This window comes from Mustela putorius, unplaced genomic scaffold, assembly GCF_011764305.1.
Source record: "Mustela putorius furo isolate JIRA1106 unplaced genomic scaffold, ASM1176430v1.1 tig00000139_pilon_pilon_pilon, whole genome shotgun sequence".
In the NCBI taxonomy this organism is placed as follows: Eukaryota; Metazoa; Chordata; class Mammalia; order Carnivora; family Mustelidae; genus Mustela; species Mustela putorius.
The window spans coordinates 11601432-11621381 of NW_025421293.1; the positions used below are offsets into that span (position 1 = coordinate 11601432).

General features: G+C 52.4%; 2 protein-coding genes across 4 annotated transcripts in view; both read left to right on the plus strand.

Moving 5' to 3' along the window:
- Positions 1–2473: 2473 nt before the first annotated feature.
- ACTB (actin beta) lies at positions 2474–5947 on the plus strand. The gene is made up of 6 exons (XM_045075150.1): positions 2474–2628; positions 3366–3494; positions 3611–3850; positions 4302–4740; positions 4835–5016; positions 5142–5947. Exons 2-6 carry the CDS (start codon positions 3372–3374, stop codon positions 5283–5285), a joined length of 1128 nt encoding a protein of 375 aa, XP_044931085.1. The 5' UTR covers positions 2474–2628; positions 3366–3371; the 3' UTR covers positions 5286–5947.
- A 6519-nt stretch (positions 5948–12466) lies between these two features.
- Positions 12467–19950, plus strand: part of FBXL18 (F-box and leucine rich repeat protein 18) — a 107558-nt gene continuing 100074 nt past the window's right edge. For all 3 annotated transcript variants that reach the window (XR_006605271.1, XM_004775015.3, XM_045075153.1), the window contains exon 1: positions 12467–12629. Coding sequence is in view for 2 of the 3 variants with exons in the window: in XM_004775015.3 (XP_004775072.3) it covers positions 12612–12629 (18 nt within the window). In the remaining variant the exon portion in view is untranslated. The remainder of the gene's footprint in view (positions 12630–19950) is intronic.

A 19950-nucleotide genomic window follows, 5' to 3' on the forward strand; every position in this document is an offset into this window, starting at 1 on the left:
AAGTGTCCCCTGCTTGGACGCTTTGCAGGGTGGTGGGAACCAGGGTGGTGGGATAAAAAAGCCCCAGAAAGCAGGTGAAGTGCCATTGGGTGAGCCAGGCTAAGGCTCGGGAGGTCCGTATGTGGGCTGGGTGACAGCTCGGAAATCTCCCTGCAAAGGGCAAAGTTCCCAAGCTAAGAACCTGTTCACTTCCTCTCCAGCTTGTCTCCTCCCACTTCCTCCCACAGGCTCCACTTCCTCTTTTTCTTCGCCCCTCCCCCTAGGCTCCAGGCCCACCCCCCTCCCAATCCTCTGTCTTCCCAGTGTCCTTTCCTAGGGCTGAGGATACCCTGGGAGACACTTGTTCATTCATCAGCACAGAGCCCCCGGAAGGGTGCGGTGGGAGGAGGTGGGTGCCGGGGCTCCCAGTCTGGAGCGGGAGGCCAAGCTGTGAAGGTCTTAAGTGGGAGGGCGGTATAGGGTGCAGATGGCAAAGGGCTCCCCCACAGAGGGGGGTCTTCCCAGATGGGCTTTGAGGGATGTCTAGGAGAGCTCCAGAAAATGGCTGCTGTAGGCCTAGGGCCAGTAGTGTTCCAGTCTGAGGTTATGTTGGGCTGGTGCCCCTGCCCCTTAGCCCATCCCTGCTGGAGAAGATGTAAGCCCGTCCCTGGCCCTGCGGCCCTAGTCCCAGCCTGCCCAGCACCCCTCCAGGCTCAGGGAGCAGCCACAAGCAGCCCTCACCCCCAGGCAAAAAGAGGGTCGCTCCCCACCCGACCCCTGACCCCAAATTGCAGGGCTGGCAGGCCCCAGGGCAGCTGGCTGGCCAGATGCCCGTGACTGAGAAATACAAGGCCAGGGATAGGGCAGTCCCCGGGAGGCAGGGAGTGGACAGGTGGGGAACATTCCCCCAAGCCTGGAGCCGAGATGGGAGAGCTGCAGGCAGCAAATCTCTTGGCAGTGATCTAGGGGTGCTGGTGTGGGGCTCTGAGCCTGAGGGTTCTGCTATGCACTGGGGCAGGGTCACCCCTCCCACCCACATATGGCCTCTGCAACTACAGAGTGCCCTGCTACCAGCCACCCGTGGTGGGCAGGACCAGACTGTACATCCATATATGGACGGAGGGGTCACTGGTTTCCACACGCACAGCTCATGACGCCCTACTACGTGCGGCAAAGCCCTGGGGTGCCCAGAGACAGACCCCAGTGGTTACAGGCCTGCGCCCCTACCAAGACCATTTCCCGTTTTCTGTGTGAAAATTCAGCTTCCTGCCACCATCTCCAAGAAGGTGCATGGTCCTCTAGGCTGAACCAGACGTCCCTCTGTGGCCCCCCGGGGTTTTCTGTCGGCCACACACCAGTCATCTTTGGCCACCCATGGTCACCATCTGGGTACCAGCTCTGCCTGCCAAACTGGCGGCTCTCAGAGCAGGGAACCACCCAGAACACTCCCAGATACCCAAATCTTGCCCAATGGTTGGTGGACAGACCCAGGGCAGGAAAGGGCGACAAGGAGAGGGTCTCCTCTGACGACAGTGGGTCTTTGGCTACTGTCTGTGCCACCCCACAGCCCCTCAAGCTAACTCATCTCTGGGGCGTTAAGGATCCTTGGCAGGCTCCAGATGGTCCAGGACAGAAGTTCAGCTGCAGCCACCCATGACAGACAGACGATGGATGGTGCGCCCCAGGTCCCAGAGCTGTGCTGAGCAGCCCTGCCTGCCTTCCCCCAACAGCTGCCTGGCTCATGGGCGACGGGCTCAGGCCGGGATCCGCTGGGTGTGACCAGGCAGCTCTTGGTTCCATGGGGACAGTTTCTCTGCTCTACAGAGCCCACCTCGGTGCAGGCCTGCAGCTGGGGTGGCTTGGAGCCCTCTTCACAGGGAACTTCCAGTCACTTGCTCCAGATGCCTGTCCTGCCTCTAAGGCCTGAGAACCCTGTTAAGTGGCCACAAGCCCCCTAAATCCCCCTCAGTATACCATACCCCTCAGCCCCAGGTGTCTGAGTAGTAATGCCCCTCACTTAGCAAGCTAAGCACCCCAGCCGAAGCCCCCCGCCCCCCGCCCTTCCCCAATCCAGGCTTTCTAGGCAGTGGAGTTATTGTGGACCAATGCTTCCCCTGCAACTGCTCCTTAAGCATGCACCCACAGAAACCGGGGACCCTCGCATCCATGCTGACCGTTGCCCACCGGGGCGCTCACTGCTCATGTGACGCAGGGGGTCCCGGGGTAGAGAACAGGAGAGGGGCCAGATCAGGCATTGCCGAAGAGGGGCGGCGGCCCACGGGCCCAGCACCCAAGGGCTGCCAACACCAAAACTCTCTCCCTCCTCCTCTTCCTCAATCTCGCTCTCGCTCTCTCCCAGCCCGGCTCGTTCTCTCTCTCTCTTTTTTTTTTTTTTTTTTTGCAAAAGGAGGGGAGAGGGGGTAAAAAAATGCTGCACAGTGCGGCGAGGCCGGTGAGTGAGCGGCGCGGGGCCAATCAGCGCGCGCCGTTCCGAAAGTTGCCTTTTATGGCTCGAGCGGCCGCGGCGGCGCCCTATAAAACCCGGCGGCGCGACGCGCAGCCACCGCCGAGACCGCGTCCACCCCGCGAGCACAGGCCCCTCGCCCTCGCCGCTCCGCCGCTGCCGCCGCCGGTTTACACCACCCCCAGGTAGGTTCCCGGGCCGGCCGGGGCTCGCTGCGGCCCCGCGGCGCCTCCTCCGGGCGGGCGGCCGGCTGGCCTCTCGGCCTCTGGCCTCGGCGCCGGGAGAGAGCCGCCGGGGACGGGCAACGGGGCTCGCGCTCCCCCCTCGCTCGGGCCGGGACTGCGCTCGCACTGCGCGCCCACGGCGTGCTGCGATCTAGGCTTAGGCGGCCGCGGGTCTTTGTCCGAGGCAGCGGCTCGCTGGCTCGCGCGGCTGGATGGCAGGGTGGGTGGGTGGGCGCGGCGGGTCCGCCGGCTGGGTGGGGGCTGGGGCCAGGGCTGCGCGTGCGCGTGCACGCTTGGGCCGGGAGCCGCGGCCGGGGTGAGGGCGGTGCGGCCGGCCGGAAGGGGTGGGGTCGCCGCGGCGCGAGGGCGCCTGCGCGCACTTCCTCTCCGCGCCGCCGGCTCCCGCGGGCGTGGCCGCCGCGCGCCAGTCCAGCCGGCGCTTTTTTGAACGAGGCGGGGGCGGAGCCAGCCTCGGGTGGGGAGGGGGCGGGGGCCTGGCTTCCTGCCGCGCGCGGCGGGGCCGCCTCCAACCAGCGTTTGCCTTTTATGGTAATAACGCTGCCGGCCCGGCCGCCTTTGTCCCCAATGTGAGCGCGCGCCGGCGCCCCCTGGCGGCTCGAGGCCGCGGCGCGCCGGAAGTGGGCTGGGCGGGGGCGGCCCCACCCGACCCCCGGCTCAAGGCCCGACTCCCTTCGTAGTTCGCCATGGATGACGATATCGCTGCGCTCGTGGTCGACAACGGCTCCGGCATGTGCAAAGCCGGCTTCGCAGGCGACGACGCCCCCCGGGCCGTCTTCCCTTCCATCGTGGGGCGCCCACGGCACCAGGTAGGGCGCCGGCCTTGGCTCTGATCTAGGTGGGGGTCGTAGGTGGGGCCTCCTCCCGGGGAGGAGGTCGGTGCCTCCGGGCCCGTGCTCAGGGCGCCTCGCCCCTCCCTCCGCAGGGCGTGATGGTGGGCATGGGCCAGAAGGACTCCTATGTGGGGGACGAGGCCCAGAGCAAGAGGGGCATCCTGACCCTGAAGTACCCCATCGAGCACGGTATCGTCACCAACTGGGACGACATGGAGAAGATCTGGCACCACACCTTCTACAATGAGCTGCGTGTGGCCCCCGAGGAGCACCCCGTGCTGCTGACCGAGGCCCCCCTGAACCCCAAGGCCAACCGTGAGAAGATGACCCAGGTTAGTGGCCCACTGGCCTTCCGTGGGCGGCCACCCCATCCTTTCTTGCCTTTCTGTGCCACGCCCTGTCTCACGTGTTCTTTCTTCTGCCATTCTCCTAGGACTTTCTTCTCTGACCTGAGTCTCCTTTGGAACTCTGCAGGTTCTATTCGCTTTTTCCCCAGATGGATTCTTTCTTGTGTTTGCCTTTCTGATTAGGCGTTTGAGGTTATAAAATGCTATGGGTTGTAGGTACTACTAACACTGGCTGGTGTGACCAAGCCGATGAGGCTGGTGTCGAGTGGCCTTGGAGTGTGTATTCAGTAGGTGCACAATAGGTCTGAAGTGAATCCCCATCCCGGGATCCCCAGCACATTGAGCTGTGTTCCTTGCACTTTTCTGCATGTCCCTAGTCTAGCCTGACCCCCTTGTGGTGGTTTCCTGGGCATCACCTGGTTTCTTCTCACTACAGATCATGTTCGAGACCTTCAACACCCCAGCCATGTATGTGGCCATCCAGGCTGTGCTGTCCCTGTATGCCTCTGGCCGCACCACTGGCATCGTGATGGACTCCGGAGACGGGGTCACCCACACTGTGCCCATCTACGAGGGGTACGCCCTGCCCCACGCCATCCTGCGTCTGGACCTGGCTGGCCGGGACCTGACGGACTACCTCATGAAGATCCTTACGGAGCGTGGCTACAGCTTCACCACCACTGCCGAGCGGGAAATCGTGCGTGATATCAAGGAGAAGCTGTGTTATGTGGCTCTGGACTTCGAGCAGGAGATGGCCACTGCGGCCTCCAGCTCCTCTCTGGAGAAGAGCTATGAGCTGCCCGACGGGCAGGTCATCACCATCGGCAACGAGCGGTTCCGCTGCCCAGAGGCGCTCTTCCAGCCTTCCTTCCTGGGTAAGTGAGCCCTGCCTGCCTTTCTTGCCCTTGGTCTCAGAGGGTCACCCTCGTGGCCGTTCCCGGAAGCCAAGTCTGGCGTGTTTCCTCTCAGGCATGGAATCCTGCGGCATCCACGAAACTACCTTCAACTCCATCATGAAGTGTGATGTCGACATCCGCAAGGACCTGTACGCCAACACGGTGCTGTCCGGCGGGACCACCATGTACCCCGGCATTGCCGACAGGATGCAGAAGGAGATCACTGCCCTGGCGCCCAGCACGATGAAGATCAAGGTGGGCACTTTGCTGACCTGGGCCCCCCTTGGGTTGGGGGTGGGTGGGGCTCCTGTGGGCGTGCCCCTCCTCCTGGGTTACGGTGCGCTGGATCCTCCCGCTAACCTGTCCCCTTCCTCCCCCAGATCATCGCCCCCCCTGAGCGCAAGTACTCCGTGTGGATCGGGGGTTCCATCCTGGCCTCGCTGTCCACCTTCCAGCAGATGTGGATCAGCAAGCAGGAGTACGACGAGTCCGGCCCCTCCATCGTCCACCGCAAATGCTTCTAGGCGGACTGTTACTTTAGTTGCGTTACACCCTTTCTTGACAAAACCTAACCTGCGCAGAAAACGACATGAGATTGGCATGGCTTTATTTGTTTGGGTTTTTTTTTTTTTTTTAATTGTTTTTGAATTTTTTCAGTTTTTTTTTTCCAGTTTTTTTTTTTCTTTTTTTTTTTTTTGGCGCTTGACTCAGGATTTAAAAACTGGAACGGTGAAGGTGACAGCAGTTGGTTGGAGCGAGCATCCCCAAAGTTCTACAATGTGGCCGAGGACTTTGATTGTACATTGTGTTTTTTTTTTTTTTTTTTTTTCATTCCAAATATCGTGAGATGCATTGTTACAGGAAGTCCCTTGCCTTCCCAAAAGCCACTCCCATTTCTCTCTGAGAAGGGGCAGTCCTCGCCCGAGTCCACACGGGAGGGTGATAAAATTGCTTTTGTGTAAATTATGTAGTCCAAATTTTTTTTAATCTTCGCCTTAATACCTGTTCTTTTTGTTTTATTTTGAGTGGTCTGCCATCATGGCTTCCCCCTTTTTTGTCCCCTCCAATTCAAGATTCATGAAGGCTTTTTGATCCTCTTGGGAGTGGGGTTGAGGCACGAGGCAGCCAGGGGCTTCCCTGTACACTGACAAGACCAGTTCAATAAAGTGTGCACACCTTAAAGAAAGGACACGTGGCTTCTTGGTGTTGGGAAGAGGGGTGGGACAGTGGGGACCAAGCTGTCCCTGCCTCAAAGGGAAGGGGTTTTGAGGTGTATTGAGTCCTGATAACGGAACAGTCATGGGCTCAGAGATGGATAGAGGGAATTAAGGGCCCTGGCCCTTTGCCTGCCGGCTGTGTAATCCTATTTCTCACCAAGTTCTGAGGTCAGGTGCTTTGGGAAGGTGGGAGGCCTGGGCTCTGCAGACGGGGAATCAGGTGGTCCTAGGCCCCCCCCAGACCTTCTATCTGCTGTTGGTCATCCTTCCTGATGGGCCTGGTGCAGACTCCGGGTGGAATCCCGTCTTGACTGCCAGCTCGCCTCTAATTCCTACCCAGCAAAGGAACGGCCTTGAGACGATTTGATGTAGGGCAGCTCCACAGTGCTGTCCAGGGCCTGGGGTGGGGCGTGTCAGTTCTGCACAGAATAGGTCTGGTTAACGGCGATGGAGCTTCCCTGCCCAGGGCCTGGGTTCTGCCTTGTGGCAGGTGGCTGCGCACCGTTGTATTGTGCACTCAGGACGTGGTTTCCGAGGATCTGTGGGGGCTGGGCTCCTTGGGGGCTGGGCAGGGTCTGCCTGGTGCTGGGGGTCAGTTTCTGACTTTATAATGCAGTGCTCCTAAGGCTGGCTTGCCTGCACTCTGCTAGAAGCTGTGATGGGGCTGGGGGGCGTGGAATGGAGGAGGACAGCCATGCAGGATGCCCCTTGCTCTTGTATCCCAAGAGGGAGGAAACGGCCCAGAATCAAACCCCAAGTCCAGATTTGAGGCCTGGAGGGGACCAGCCCCTCCCTCCATGGACCCAGGGCGGCTCCAGCTTTCTGCTGCTCCCTTCTCCCTGTGGCTCAGGAATCTGGTGGCCCATTGGCTCCCACCTCACAGAAGACAGCAGAGACCCTCATGTGGGCGGGATGTGTCTAAGAGTCCCACAGGCTTGAGGCAGGTTGGGAGGGACACAAGTAATGGTACTCCATGCAAAGCGACTGTTGGGGTAAGGGCACTGTTCTAAGACGTTCCAAAACCAAACAGGAGCTTGTGACTGACCCCGGAGCTCTCCTTGGCAGGTTTTCCTAGTTCAGTACACAAAACAGCACAACCGGTGTGTGGCGTGGGCTCTGGAGGAGTCAGTCCCACTCCCTCAGGGGCCCTGGGCTACCTCTATGTATCTGGGCGCCCGTCCTGGAGGAGGTGTGAGAGCAGTGTGCGTGGCACTCTTCTGTCTTAGAGGCCCAGGCAGCAGGGCCTGAAGCAGTAGTTCCCCCCCAACCCCCCACCTCCTCTGGGGCCAGTTCTAGCTCTCTGGATCCCATTCAGGGGCGGTGATAAGCCCTGGGCTCTGCTGGAAGCTTCCACCTTGAGTCACTCACTCCTTTCACAAGCATTGATTAAGGGCCCAGCGTATGCCGGGCCGCCTTCCGTTCCTCCTTCCTTCCTCTAGCCAACCGCTATTTGTCCCGGGCATCGTGCCAGGAACAGGGGGAGCAGCGGAGAAGAAAGCAGATGTGCTTCCTGCCCGCATGAGGGACCCAGTGTAACGGGGGAAACAGTGTCAGGCCACCAAGCGAAGGCACAATGGCTGCTTGTGACCAGGAGGAAGAGCAGAGGCTGCGTGCGAGGGAGGGTGGGGACCACAGAGGGATGTAGGCGTCATGATGTCGGTCGGTGGGAGGGGGTCGCAGGTGCACATCTGCATTGAAACCCAGCAAATGGCGCCTCCATAAAAACTAGGGGGAAAATAAATAATTAGGAAATACAGATGGATCTGTGTCTGGATCCTCATGGTGAGGCCCCGGGGAGGTTCACGGTCACAGGGCAATCATCTTCCTTGCGGGGAAATGGGCTCGGAGGGTAACACAGCTCAGATATGCCGGTGGCCTGGAATCACCCAAGGCACGTAGGGGCTGGAACCATCCAGAAACTCCTGACAAGTGCTGTGCTGATTCACTCAGCCATTGATCGTTCAACCTCTCTCTGAATCTCACTCAACTTCTCTTTGCCCTCACAGAACTTATGGTCCTGTCCTATAGGGGCCACTGGCCACACATGACCATTTACACTTAAGCTGATTAAAATGAAGAATTCAGGAGCGCTTGGCTGGCTCAGTGGGTAGAGCATATGACTCTTCATCTCGGGGTTCTAAGTTCAAGCCCCACACTGGGTGTAGAGATTACTTAAAAATAAAATACTACAAAAAAATGGAGACTTTTTTTTTTACACCTGGAACACTGTGTGTCAACTATGCTCAATACAAAAAATACTAATAGCCTTTAATTTTTAAAGTTTTTTTTTTTTTTTCAAAGATTTTATTTATTTATTTGACAGAGAGAGATCACAAGTAGGCAGAGAGGCAGGCAGAGAGAGAGGAGGAAGCAGGCACCCTGCTGAGCAGAGAGCCCGACGCGGGACTCGATCCCAGGACTCTGAGATCATGACCTGAGCCAAAGGCAGCGGCTTAACCCACTGAGCCACCCAGGCGCCCTAAAGTTTTTTTTTTTAAGATTTTATTTATTTATTTGACTCACAAGTAGGCAGAGAGGCAGGTGGGGTCGGGAGAAGCAGGCTCCCTGCTGAGCAGAGAGCCTGACGTGGGGCTCGATCCCAGGACCCCGAGATCACAACCTGAGCCAAACAAAGGCAGAGGCCCAACCCACTGAGCCACCCAGGCACCCCAATAATCTTTAATTTTTAGAGCAGTTTTAGGTTCACAACAAAATTGAGAAGGTACAGAGATTTCACATGTGCCCCCTGCCCCCATGTGCCCAGTCTCCCCCACCATCAGCGTCCCCAACCAGAGTGATGCATTTGTTACCACTGATGAAACCTACACTGACACATCATTGTCACCCAGAATCCATAGTTTATGTTAAGGTTCACTCCTGGTGCTTACACTATGGTATTGGTGTTTTTTGGTGCTTTCATTTATTAATTTTTTTAAGTAGGGTCCACACTGGAGCCCAATGCTGGGCTTGAACTCACAACCCTGAGATCAAGACCTGAGCTGAAATCAGGAGTTGGACACTTAATCGACTGAGCCACTCTGGTACCCTCGGGTTTGGTGTTTTCACTGCATGGGTTTGGACACGCACCCATCATGGTAATATCATACAGAGTAGTTTCACTGCCTTAAATCCTCTGTACCTCAGCTGGTCATTTCTCCCCTTCCCTGACTCCTGGAAAGCACTGATTCTTTGCATCTCTCCAGAGTTCTGCCTTCTCCAAAATGCATAGTTGGAAGCATCCCATAGGCAGCACTTTTCAGATTGGCTTCTTTCACTTAGTAACATGCACTTAAGTTTCCTCCATGTCTTTTCATGGTTTGATAGATCACTTATTTTTAGTGCTGAATAATTTTCCACTGGCTGGGGGCGCCTGGCTGGCTCAGTCAGCGGAGCGTGCGACTCTTGATCTGGGGTTTAAGGGTTTGAGCCCCATGTTGGGCGTAGAGATGTTTAAAAATAAAATCTAAAAAAAAAAAAAAAAGAATTTCATTGTCTTGATGGACTACAGTTTAATGTATCCATCCTTCACCAAAGGCCATCGTGGTTGTTTCTAAGTTTTGGAAATTATGAATAAAGCTGCAATAAACATGTGTGTGCTGGTTTCCTCTGTGAAAGTCACTTTTCACCTCTATGCAGACAGCTTTAAAAGGTCATTCTGGGGGCACCTGGGGGGCTCAGTTGGTTAAGCGTCTGACTTCAGCTCAGGTCATGATCTCAAGGGTCCTGGGATCAAGTCCCGGGTGGAGCCTCACGTTGGGCTCTGTGCTCAGGGCAGAGTCCACGGCTTCCTCTCTTTCTCCCCCACACCTCGACTTGTACTCTCTCTCCCTCTTTTGCAAATAAATAAAATCTTTAAAAATAAAATAAAAGGTCATTCTTGCTGCAGTGGAAGGAGCTTAGGGAAGGTACGGCTCCTTTAAAAACTGTTCCGGTGTCATGAGGTCTCTGCAGTACAGACAGCGTGGGCTCCAATCCCAATTTTGCTTCTCATTCGGACTTGGGGGGGCGGGGGAGGTAACAGAGATCTCCACCTTCTCTGCATCCTTCCCAGCCTCCACTCCAGATATTTTTGGGGATCACGGCCGGGAGCTCAGACCTGGCTCAGGCTAGCCAGTACTGCAGAGGTGGGCTCTGGGAGCAGGAGTCACTGAGAGTGCTGTGACAAAGTGTCCCCCAAACCTGGAAACCACCCCTGAGTGGGTCAGCACAGTGAGGTATTGGAACTGACTCCCCACCTCGGTCGCCTGGAGCCCACACTCGGCGGTTTCCAACTAAATGCTCCTCAGAACTCAGCGCCTGGGAAATGCGGGACTCCCAGTAGTTAGAGTTTGTGAATCACTCCTGTGTCGGACCCTTACGGGGATCAGCCCGGGGAATCATTTAGTTGACCATGTTTTACCGAGGGTCTGTTATTGTCCAGCTCTGTTCTAGTGGAGGGGTGCGGTGTCTAAACATAGCGTTTCTCCTGATCGGATTGGGGCTTCCAGATGTGGGGCGAAGATCACATGGAAGCCGGAGGCATGGGCGGTCAAAGAATTCACCTGAGGCAGAACACAGGAGACAGAAGTTTATTGAATACACCGGCAAGGGAGTGGCAGGCAAGACGGCAAAGCAGAGACCATTTGCCAGGAGGCAGTGGGTGGGGGCTGTTTTTAAAGGGAGAAGGTGAAGAGGAATGGCGATGTAGAGCCTTTTCCCTTTTTTGGTAACTGTGCCCGGTTGTAAGTAGAGCACTGGAGAGTTAGGGCCTGTGGATAGTTTGAGGTAGGTCATGTGATGGGTCTGTCTGCATTCAGCCCAGGGGGTCGCTGTGGGCCCTTTCTACATTCCTCCGCTCAGGCCTGTTTGCTGAACAGTGGCCTCTACCCTGGGGGACAGAAAGTAAACACCCCCACCACAATGAAAAACATACCTGATTACAGATTGTAGGGGAAAAGGAAGGGTCAGGAGTTAGGACAGGAGGAGAAACATCAGCCTCGGACACTGCTGATGCCTGCCCAGGTCATAGTTCTGCCTGAAGTTGTGTATTTAACTGCGGACTAGAACATGAACTCTTTGAGACAAGGACTGTGCCTGCCCCCAGGACAGTCCACCCACAGAAGGAGCTCATCAAAGGTCTCTTGATAGGAACAGGCTCAACCCAGTGGGGTTGGGAGGTAAATGAGGCCTGGGGGAGAGTGTATGAAACCTGAAGCACTAGGTTGTTTAAGTGTCCCCCAAAGATTCCTGTCCGCCCAGAACCTCAGAATACGGCCTTATTTGGAAACAAGCTCTTTGAATACGTCCCTAGTTAAGGTCGTGTGGTGTCTTTATAAGAAAGGATACAGGGCGCCTGGGTGGCTCAGTGGGTTAAAGCCTCTGCCTTCGGCTCAGGTCATGATCCCAGGGTCCTGGGATCGAGCCCCACATTGGGCTCTCTGCTCGGCAGGGAGCCTGCTTCTCCCTCTCTCTCTCTCTGCCTGCTTCTCTGCCTACTTGTGATCTCTGTCAAATTAATAAATAAAATCTTAAAAAAAAAAAAAAAGAAAGAAAGGATACATGGCCTTTGGTGCGCGCACACACACACAAACACACACACAGAAAGGAAGATGGCCCCGCAAAGACAGAGGCAGAACTTGGGAGTAAGGCCCCTGAAAGCCAAGGGCCTCCAAGGATGCTGGCCGCTACCCAAAGCTAGGAAGAGCCAGAAGAGATGCTTCCAGCAGTTGGAACACGGCCCAGTCGACATCTTCACTTCCTACGTTGGGCCTCCACAACTGAGAGAATACATTTCTATGGTTTTAGATCCCCCAGGCTGTGGTACTTGGTCCCATCAGCTGCAAGAAACCTATACATGCTCAGGGTCACCCCCCAGTGTTCCCCACGGATTTTTCTTCCTAAATGGTTTTTACGTGCAAAGAGTTATGGGTGAGCACACATCCATTCTCACGTTCATCTACCCCGCCAGCATTTATTCGGTGCCGATGACATGTCAGGGAGCATCCCCAGGTTCCCGCAATCCTGCCGCTGAGTACAGGGAGAGAAGCACCAAACAACAAACAAAAGAGAGAAAAAAAAAAAGAAAAGAAAAGAAAAAGAAAAAAAGAAAAGGACACAGTAGGTCAGACAGCGCATAGAGCTATGGAGTAAAATAGAAGATAAGGGGTAAGTTTAGGGGTGGGTGTGGACGGCAGGGAGGAGGGGATGCCCTTTGCCGCGGGATGGTCCGACATGTGGTTCCTGCACACTTGCAGGCATGGGGACGTACATGCCAAGGCCCGGAGGCAGCAGAGTGCTCGGCCGGCCAGGGGAGACCAGTGTGGCTGGAAAGGCGCAGTCAAGGAGCAGAGGAGGGGGAGCCCAGGTCAGAGAGGTTGCGGCGGAGGCAGCGGCGCCTGACCCGGCGCCCCGGGACTCAACCCGCGCCCTAGCAAGGCCCCAAGCAGCAGCGCCACACCCAACATGGCGGCCGCGCATGGCTCGCCGGGTGGCGAGCGGAACTGCGTACGGCAGGCGCCGGAAGTGGCGGGAGGCCCCGCCCCCTACCAGGGTCTCTGTGGAGCCGCGGACGCGCCGGCTTTGAGCATCCCTGGCTGGCCGGGGGGAAGCCCTGGGGCTGCGGCTCCGGCGGCCGCGGCCCCGCCCGCCTTCGACATGGCCAGCTCCGGAGAGGTACGGCCGGCGCCTCTCTCCGCTCTCCTTCCTGCCCCGCGGCCTTGGCTCCGCTCGGGCCTTCCCATCCCGCCCCGGTCCCCTTTGCGTCCTTTCCATCGAGCCCCCTGACCCGCTCCATCCTTCCGGTCCCGTCCGCGACCCGGCCCTCTGCTTCCCACCTTGACTTCGACCTCAACCCCGGTCGCGCTTGGCCCTTTCCGCCCTGAGCCTGGCGTCGGCCGGGTTTGGTCCTTCCTGACCGGACCGTGGCCTCGGCCTCGGCCGCCTCGCCGGTTCCTTCCCATCCTTAACCTTGCCCCTTGCCCCATCCTGCGTCGCCCCGCCCCTCAGGCCCTCACCCTGTTGCGAAGTCACAAGCTCTTTTCTCTTGGGTTTTCCATCCCTTTCGCAGCCCCGCAGTCGTGACCGCCAGAGTTCTTCCCCGCCTCTGCACCCCAGAGTTCCATGCTGCTGTAGGCCTCTCAAGCCATTTTCCCATGCACGTGGGCTCAGCCCTTGGAGTTATGAGACGTTCAGCTTCCATGTCCACTCTGCACCCCATCCTCTATGTCTGAATGCTCCGAAAGTCCCCACTTTTCTCTGCGCCTGCTTGTTGCGTGACTTGGGGGCTAATGGAGGAAAAGCCATTTTACCTGGGAGACTTTTGGCTTACCCCGGAATTCCTTTCCCCCATGCTCCACAAGTCTGGGACTGAGTCCCTGTAAGGTGGTGCAAGGTAATTTATCTGCAGACCAGGGTATGTGGGATCTGGACTCTGATTAGCATCTTTTCATTTGTTGCTTCCTGCCTATCTTTATGTGTACTTGTGGCTACCTGTGTGTCTGTTTATCATCTGGGACTTGTACCTTTGAGTGCACTGTTTTAGGGGCTTACCTGTGCTCTGGGGAACAGGAGTCAGAGGGTCAAGCGTTTTCTTCGAAAACGTTTGGGGCTGAGGTTGCTGACCGTTTTTTTCACTCGAAGTGAGTTTGGCTTAGAAGTGGCCCCTAGATTGAGGGGGAGGGTGTGGGACACACCAGCAGACTGGTGGTGGGATTAAAGGGTCAGAAAGCCACAGCTCTTTAAGGAATAGTTACGGAGTAGCCTGGCTGTGTTAGCAAATTACAAGTGTGTACTTGCGGGAGCTGGGGGCGCTGGTACCTTGTTCTTCCGGGGTCCTGGCACAGAGGGGCCTCTGTTCCTTGACACATATGAATGACCTGGCCAGTGAGGCCTCTTATTTCTTCGTGGACGTCTCATTCTACCCTGGATGTGGAGATCAAGGTCCCTTCTGGGATGTTCTATTTATTATTTATTGATATATAGCTTGCACGCCGTGAAATTCATCGTTTTGGTTTCTTTTCTTTTTTTTTTTTTTTTTAAAGATTTCATTTTTTTAGTTGACAGACAGAGACCGCGAGAGCAGGAACACAAGCAGGGCACCAGGGAGAGGGAAAGCAGGTTTTCCACTGAGTAAGGAGCCCAATGCAGGGCTGGATCCCAGAACTCTGGGATCAAGACCTGACCTGAAGGCACACGCCCAATGACTGAGCCACCCAGGCGCCCCAAAATCCACAGTTTTAAAGTGTGTGTGTGTTTAAAGTAAGCTTTATGCCCAGTGTGAGGCTTAAACTCACAACCCTGAGATCAAGAGTTGGAGGCTCCATTGACTGAGCCAGTCAGATGCCCAAAGCAGTTTTAAAAAAAATACATTTGCAAGGTTGTGCAGCTCTTCCCACTACAGGATTCCAGAGTGAGGTGGTCTTACCTTGAAAGTCATTACTGGCTTTAACACGTGGACACTCAGGATTACTCCCGGAGTTTCTCATAGTGCTTCAAACGATTCTGAAGCAGCGGTCTGTTGACTCATCTGGTTCAGTGCTTCTTTTTCTTGGAAATTACAAAGTGATCCCTGTTCCAGAGCCGTTCTTGGCCTAGGGAGGAGATAAGCAAGCAGGCAAACTGTGACAAATGAGGCTGGAGCGGGAGGAGGGTACCTGATACAGCAGGAGGGGGGCAGGGTGAGGGTGAGTTGAGCCTGTCTGGCTGAGGCTGGGAGGGCTTCATTGTGTTCGAGCCTTTGAGCCCAAGTTCTGAAAGTAGCAGTTTTCCTGTGTGGTGGCATGTCCGGTAGAGGGAACAGCTTGTGGGAAGGCTTGGAGGCATGAGGGAGGGCATGTTCCAGAAATTGCCACCTGGAGAAGCAGAGACCTAGGAAGTGGGCAGAGTGTGGGGCGGAAACCCATACAGTTGTGCTCCTCTTTTGATTGACCTTGTATTTTATAATGCCAAAGATGTTATGTATAACAATGTCGCATCATGAAAGTGTGCTGTGTTGTACCCACTGCCCAGTTCTTTAAGAAACATTTCTTTTCCATTTAATGTTTATTCTTTTCGTTTGTTTGTTTTTTTTTAAGTAAGCATTACGCCAAACATGGGGCTTGAACTTAGAACCCTGACATCAAGAGTCACATGTTCCACTGCCAGCCAGCCAGATTGTACCCCCTCGCCCCCCACTCCCCAACCAATGCCCAGTGTTTACAGTTAACACGTGACCAGTCTTGTTTCATTTCTGTCTCTCCCTTTGGCTCATTCATTCCAGACAACTCATCAGTTGGTTTGTGAATTCTGTGGTTTCTTTGGGTGCCTGAGGGGTAAACATCTGGGAGGGGGATTTTTTTTGGCAGATACTGAAGTTTTAGTACCTAATTTTTCCTCTATCTTTCAGTTCTTAAAAAAAAAAAAAAATTGTGAGATGTTACATTCTGAAAAGTGCATTAAATTCTTTTTAACCCTTATGCTTCATACCACACCTATAAGTGGTCATGATCTGGTTCTAAACATATGGTTCCCAGAGGTGCCAGAGAAAGACCACATGTCCATCCTCATCCCTGGACTGATTTCCACAGATCACAGGGGATGCCTGTCCTGGATCTTTCAGGAAGCCCCAGCAGCCCTTCTCTTGTGGTGGGAAGAGCAGTTTAGCTGGTCAAGCCCAGCCAAAGGCTACTCAGGCTACTTACCTAATTTTTTTTTTCAAGCCCCAGTGTGGGGCTTGAACTCACGACCCCAAGATGAAACGTCATGTGCTCCTTATCTAACGGTTTTGAGATGGAGAGTGGGTCTGCCAAGTTCCGCCAAGGCTGAAAACACATGGTTCCGAGGGGCAGAGGGAAGCGAGGGTGGTCGTTTACGGGTGTGTGTGTGTGGAATTGCGCGTACTCTCTGGGTTACAGGTTTTGTTTCATTCCTTCCCAGGGATCATTCCTTGTTTGCTCTTGGCCTCTGCAGAGCTTCTGGCTTTCCTGGGGAAAAGCTGTGTGTGTGGACTTAGAAATCACAGGTCCTTGGCTTGGAAAACCTGGATTCCAGGCAAAAGACTTGACTGTTGCAAACCTGGCAGCCTCCTCCCAGGATCGGCCTTTGGAGACCAGGGGCAGCCAGCTGCTCCCAAGTGCCTGCATTTGGGAGCAGAGAATGTGGGGAAAATCACCTTGTGGGGTGTGCTGAGACTGGACAGAAGGGGCTGGAACTGAGTTCCTGCCCACCCCCCACTTTTTTTCCCTAAATGAGCGCTCCATGCCCAGTGTGGGGCTTGGGGTTTGAACTCACAACCCTGAGATCAGGAGTCACACGCTCTACTGTCTGAGTCAGACAGGTGCCCCTATAACTTCTGGGTAGGTTTTTTTTTTTTTTTTTTTTTGTTTTGTTTTGTTTTTTTAAGATTTTTTTTTTTTTTTTTTTTTCCAATTTTAATTTTTTATTTTTTATAAACATATATTTTTATCCCCAGGGGTACAGGTCTGTGAATCACCAGGTTTACACACTTCACAGCACACACCAAATCACATACCCTCCCCAATGTCCATAATCCCACCCCCTTCTCCCAAACCCCCTCCACCCGGCAACCCTCAGTTTGTTTTGTGAGATTAAGAGTCACTTATGGTTTGTCTCCCTCCCAATCCCATCTTGTTTCATTTATTCTTCTTCTACCCACTTAAGCCTCCATGTTGCATCACCACTTCCTCATATCAGGGAGATCATATGATAGTTGTCTTTCTCTGCTTGACTTATTTCGCTAAGCATGATACGCTCTAGTTCCATCCATGTTGTTGCAAATGGCAAGATTTCATTTCTTTTGATGGCTGCATAGTATTCCATTGTGTATATATACCACATCTTCTTGATCCATTCATCTGTTGATGGACATCTAGGTTCTTTCCATAGTTTGGCTATTGTGGACATTGCTGCTATAAACATTCGGGTGCATGTGTCCCTTTGGATCACTACATTTGTATCTTTAGGGTAAATACCCAATAGTGCAATTGCTGGGTCATAGGGCAGTTCTATTTTCAACATTTTGAGGAACCTCCATGCTGTTTTCCAGAGTGGCTGCACCAGCTTGCATTCCCACCAACAGTGTAGGAGGGTTCCCCTTTCTCCGCATCCTCGCCAGCATCTGTCATTTCCTGACTTGTTGATTTTAGCCATTCTGACTGGTGTGAGGTGATATCTCATTGTGGTTTTGATTTGTATTTCCCTGATGCCGAGTGATATGGAGCACTTTTTCATGTGTCTGTTGGCCATCTGGATGTCTACTTTGCAGAAATGTCTGTTCATGTCCTCTGCCCATTTCTTGATTGGATTATTTGTTCTTTGGATGTTGAGTTTGCTAAGTTCTTTATAGATTCTGGACACTAGTCCTTTATCTGATATGTCGTTTGCAAATATCTTCTCCCATTCTGTCAGTTGTCTTTTGATTTTGTTAACTGTTTCCTTTGCTGTGCAAAAGCTTTTGATCTTGATGAAATCCCAGTAGTTCATTTTTTCCCTTGCTTCCCTTGCCTTTTGCGTTGTTCCTAGGAAGATGTTGCTGCGGCAGAGGTCGAAGAGGTTGCTGCCCGTGTTCTCCTCAAGGATTTTGATGGATTCCTTTCGTACATTGAGGTCCTTCATCCATTTTGAGTCTATTTTTGTGTGTGGTGTAAGGAAATGGTCCAATTTCATTTTTCTGCATGTGGCTGTCCAATTTTCCCAGCACCATTTATTGAAAAGGCTGTCTTTTTTCCATTGGACATTCTTTCCTGCTTTGTCGAAGATTAGATGACCATAGATTTGAGGGTCTATTTCTGGGCTCTCTATTCTGTTCCATTGATCTATGTGTCTGTTTTTGTGCCAGTACCATGCTGTCTTGATGATGACAGCTTTGTAATAGAGCTTGAAGTCCGGAATTGTGATGCCACCAACGTTGGCTTTCTTTTTCAATATCCCTTTGGCTATTCGAGGTCTTTTCTGGTTCCATATAAATTTTAGAATTATTTGTTCCATTTCTTTGAAAAAGATGGATGGTACTTTGATAGGAATTGCATTAAATGTGTAGATTGCTTTAGGTAGCATAGACATTTTCACAATATTTATTCTTCCAATCCAGGAGCATGGAACATTTTTCCATTTCGTTGTGTCTTCCTCAATTTCTTTCATGAGTACTTTATAGTTTTCTGAGTATAGATTCTGTGTCTCTTTGGTTAGGTTTATTCCTAGGTATCTTATGGTTTTGGATGCAATTGTAAATGGGATTGACTCCTTAATATCTCTTTCTTCTGTCTTGCTGTTGGTGTAGAGAAATGCAACTGATTTCTGTGCATTGATTTTATATCCTGACACTTTACTGAATTCCTGTATAAGTTCTAGCAGTTTTGGAGTGGAGTCTTTTGGGTTTTCCACATATAGTATCATATCATCTGCGAAGAGTGATAATTTGACTTCTTCTTTGCCGATTTGGATGCCTTTAATTTCCTTTTGTTGTCTGATTGCTGAGGCTAGGACCTCTAGTACGATGTTGAATAGCAGTGGTGATAATGGACATCCCTGCCGTGTTCCTGACCTTAGCGGAAAAGCTTTCAGTTTTTCTCCATTGAGAATGATATTTGCGGTGGGTTTTTCATAGATGGCTTTGATGATATTGAGGTATGTGCCCTCTATCCCTACACTTTGAAGAGTTTTGATCAGGAAGGGATGTTGTACTTTGTCAAATGCTTTTTCAGCATCTATTGAGAGTATCATATGGTTCTTGTTCTTTCTTTTATTGATGTGTTGTATCACATTGACTGATTTGCGGATGTTGAACCAACCTTGCAGCCCTGGAATAAATCCCACTTGGTCGTGGTGAATAATCTTTTTAATGTACTGTTGAATCCTATTGGCTAGTATTTTGTTGAGTATTTTCGCATCTGTGTTCATCAAGGATATCGGTCTATAGCTCTCTTTTTTGGTGGGATCCTTGTCTGGTTTTGGGATCAAGGTGATGCTGGCCTCATAAAATGAGTTTGGAAGTTTTCCTTCCATTTCTATTTTTTGGAACAGTTTCAGGAGAATAGGAATTAGTTCTTCTTTAAATGTTTGGTAGAATTCCCCCGGGAAGCCGTCTGGCCCTGGGCTTTTGTTTGTTTGGAGATTTTTAATGACTGTTTCAATCTCCTTACTGGTTATGGGTCTGTTCAGGCTTTCTATTTCTTCCTGGTTCAGTTGTGGTAGTTTATATGTTTCTAGGAATGCATCCATTTCTTCCAGATTATCAAATTTATTGCCGTAGAGTTGCTCATAGTATGTTCTTATAATAGTTTGTATTTCTTTGGTGTTAGTTGTGATCTCTCCTCTTTCATTCATGATTTTATTTATTTGGGTCCTTTCTCTTTTCTTTTTGATAAGTCGGGCCAGGGGTTTATCAATTTTATTAATTCTTTCAAAGAACCAGCTCCTAGTTTCATTGATTTGTTCTATTGTTTTTTTTGGTTTCTATTTCATTGATTTCTGCTCTGATCTTTATGATTTCTCTTCTCCTGCTGGGCTTAGGGTTTCTTTCTTGTTCTTTCTCCAGCTCCTTTAGGTGTAGGGTTAGGTTGTGTACCTGAGACCTTTCTTGTTTCTTGAGAAAGGCTTGTACCGCTATATATTTTCCTCTCAGGACTGCCTTTGTTGTGTCCCACAGATTTTGAACCGTTGTATTTTCATTATCATTTGTTTCCATGATTTTTTTCAATTCTTCTTTAATTTCCCGGTTGACCCATTCATTCTTTAGAAGGATACTGTTTAGTCTCCATGTATTTGGGTTCTTTCCAAACTTCCTTTTGTGGTTGAGTTCTAGCTTTAGAGCATTGTGGTCTGAAAATATGCAGGGAATGATCCCAATCTTTTGATACCGGTTGAGTCCTGATTTAGGACCGAGGATGTGATCTATTCTGGAGAATGTTCCATGTGCACTAGAGAAGAATGTGTATTCTGTTGCTTTGGGATGAAATATTCTGAATATATCTGTGATGTCCATCTGGTCCAGTGTGTC

Excerpts from the sequence above, each read along its gene's own strand:
- ACTB (XM_045075150.1), top strand. The coding sequence starts at position 3,372 with ATGGATGACGATATCGCTGCGCTCGTGGTCGACAACGGCTCCGGCATG. Across the intron at positions 4,741-4,834 it reads CTTCCAGCCTTCCTTCCTGG|GCATGGAATCCTGCGGCATC; the intron begins GTAAGTGAGCCC and ends GTTTCCTCTCAG. Across the intron at positions 5,017-5,141 it reads CCAGCACGATGAAGATCAAG|ATCATCGCCCCCCCTGAGCG; the intron begins GTGGGCACTTTG and ends TTCCTCCCCCAG.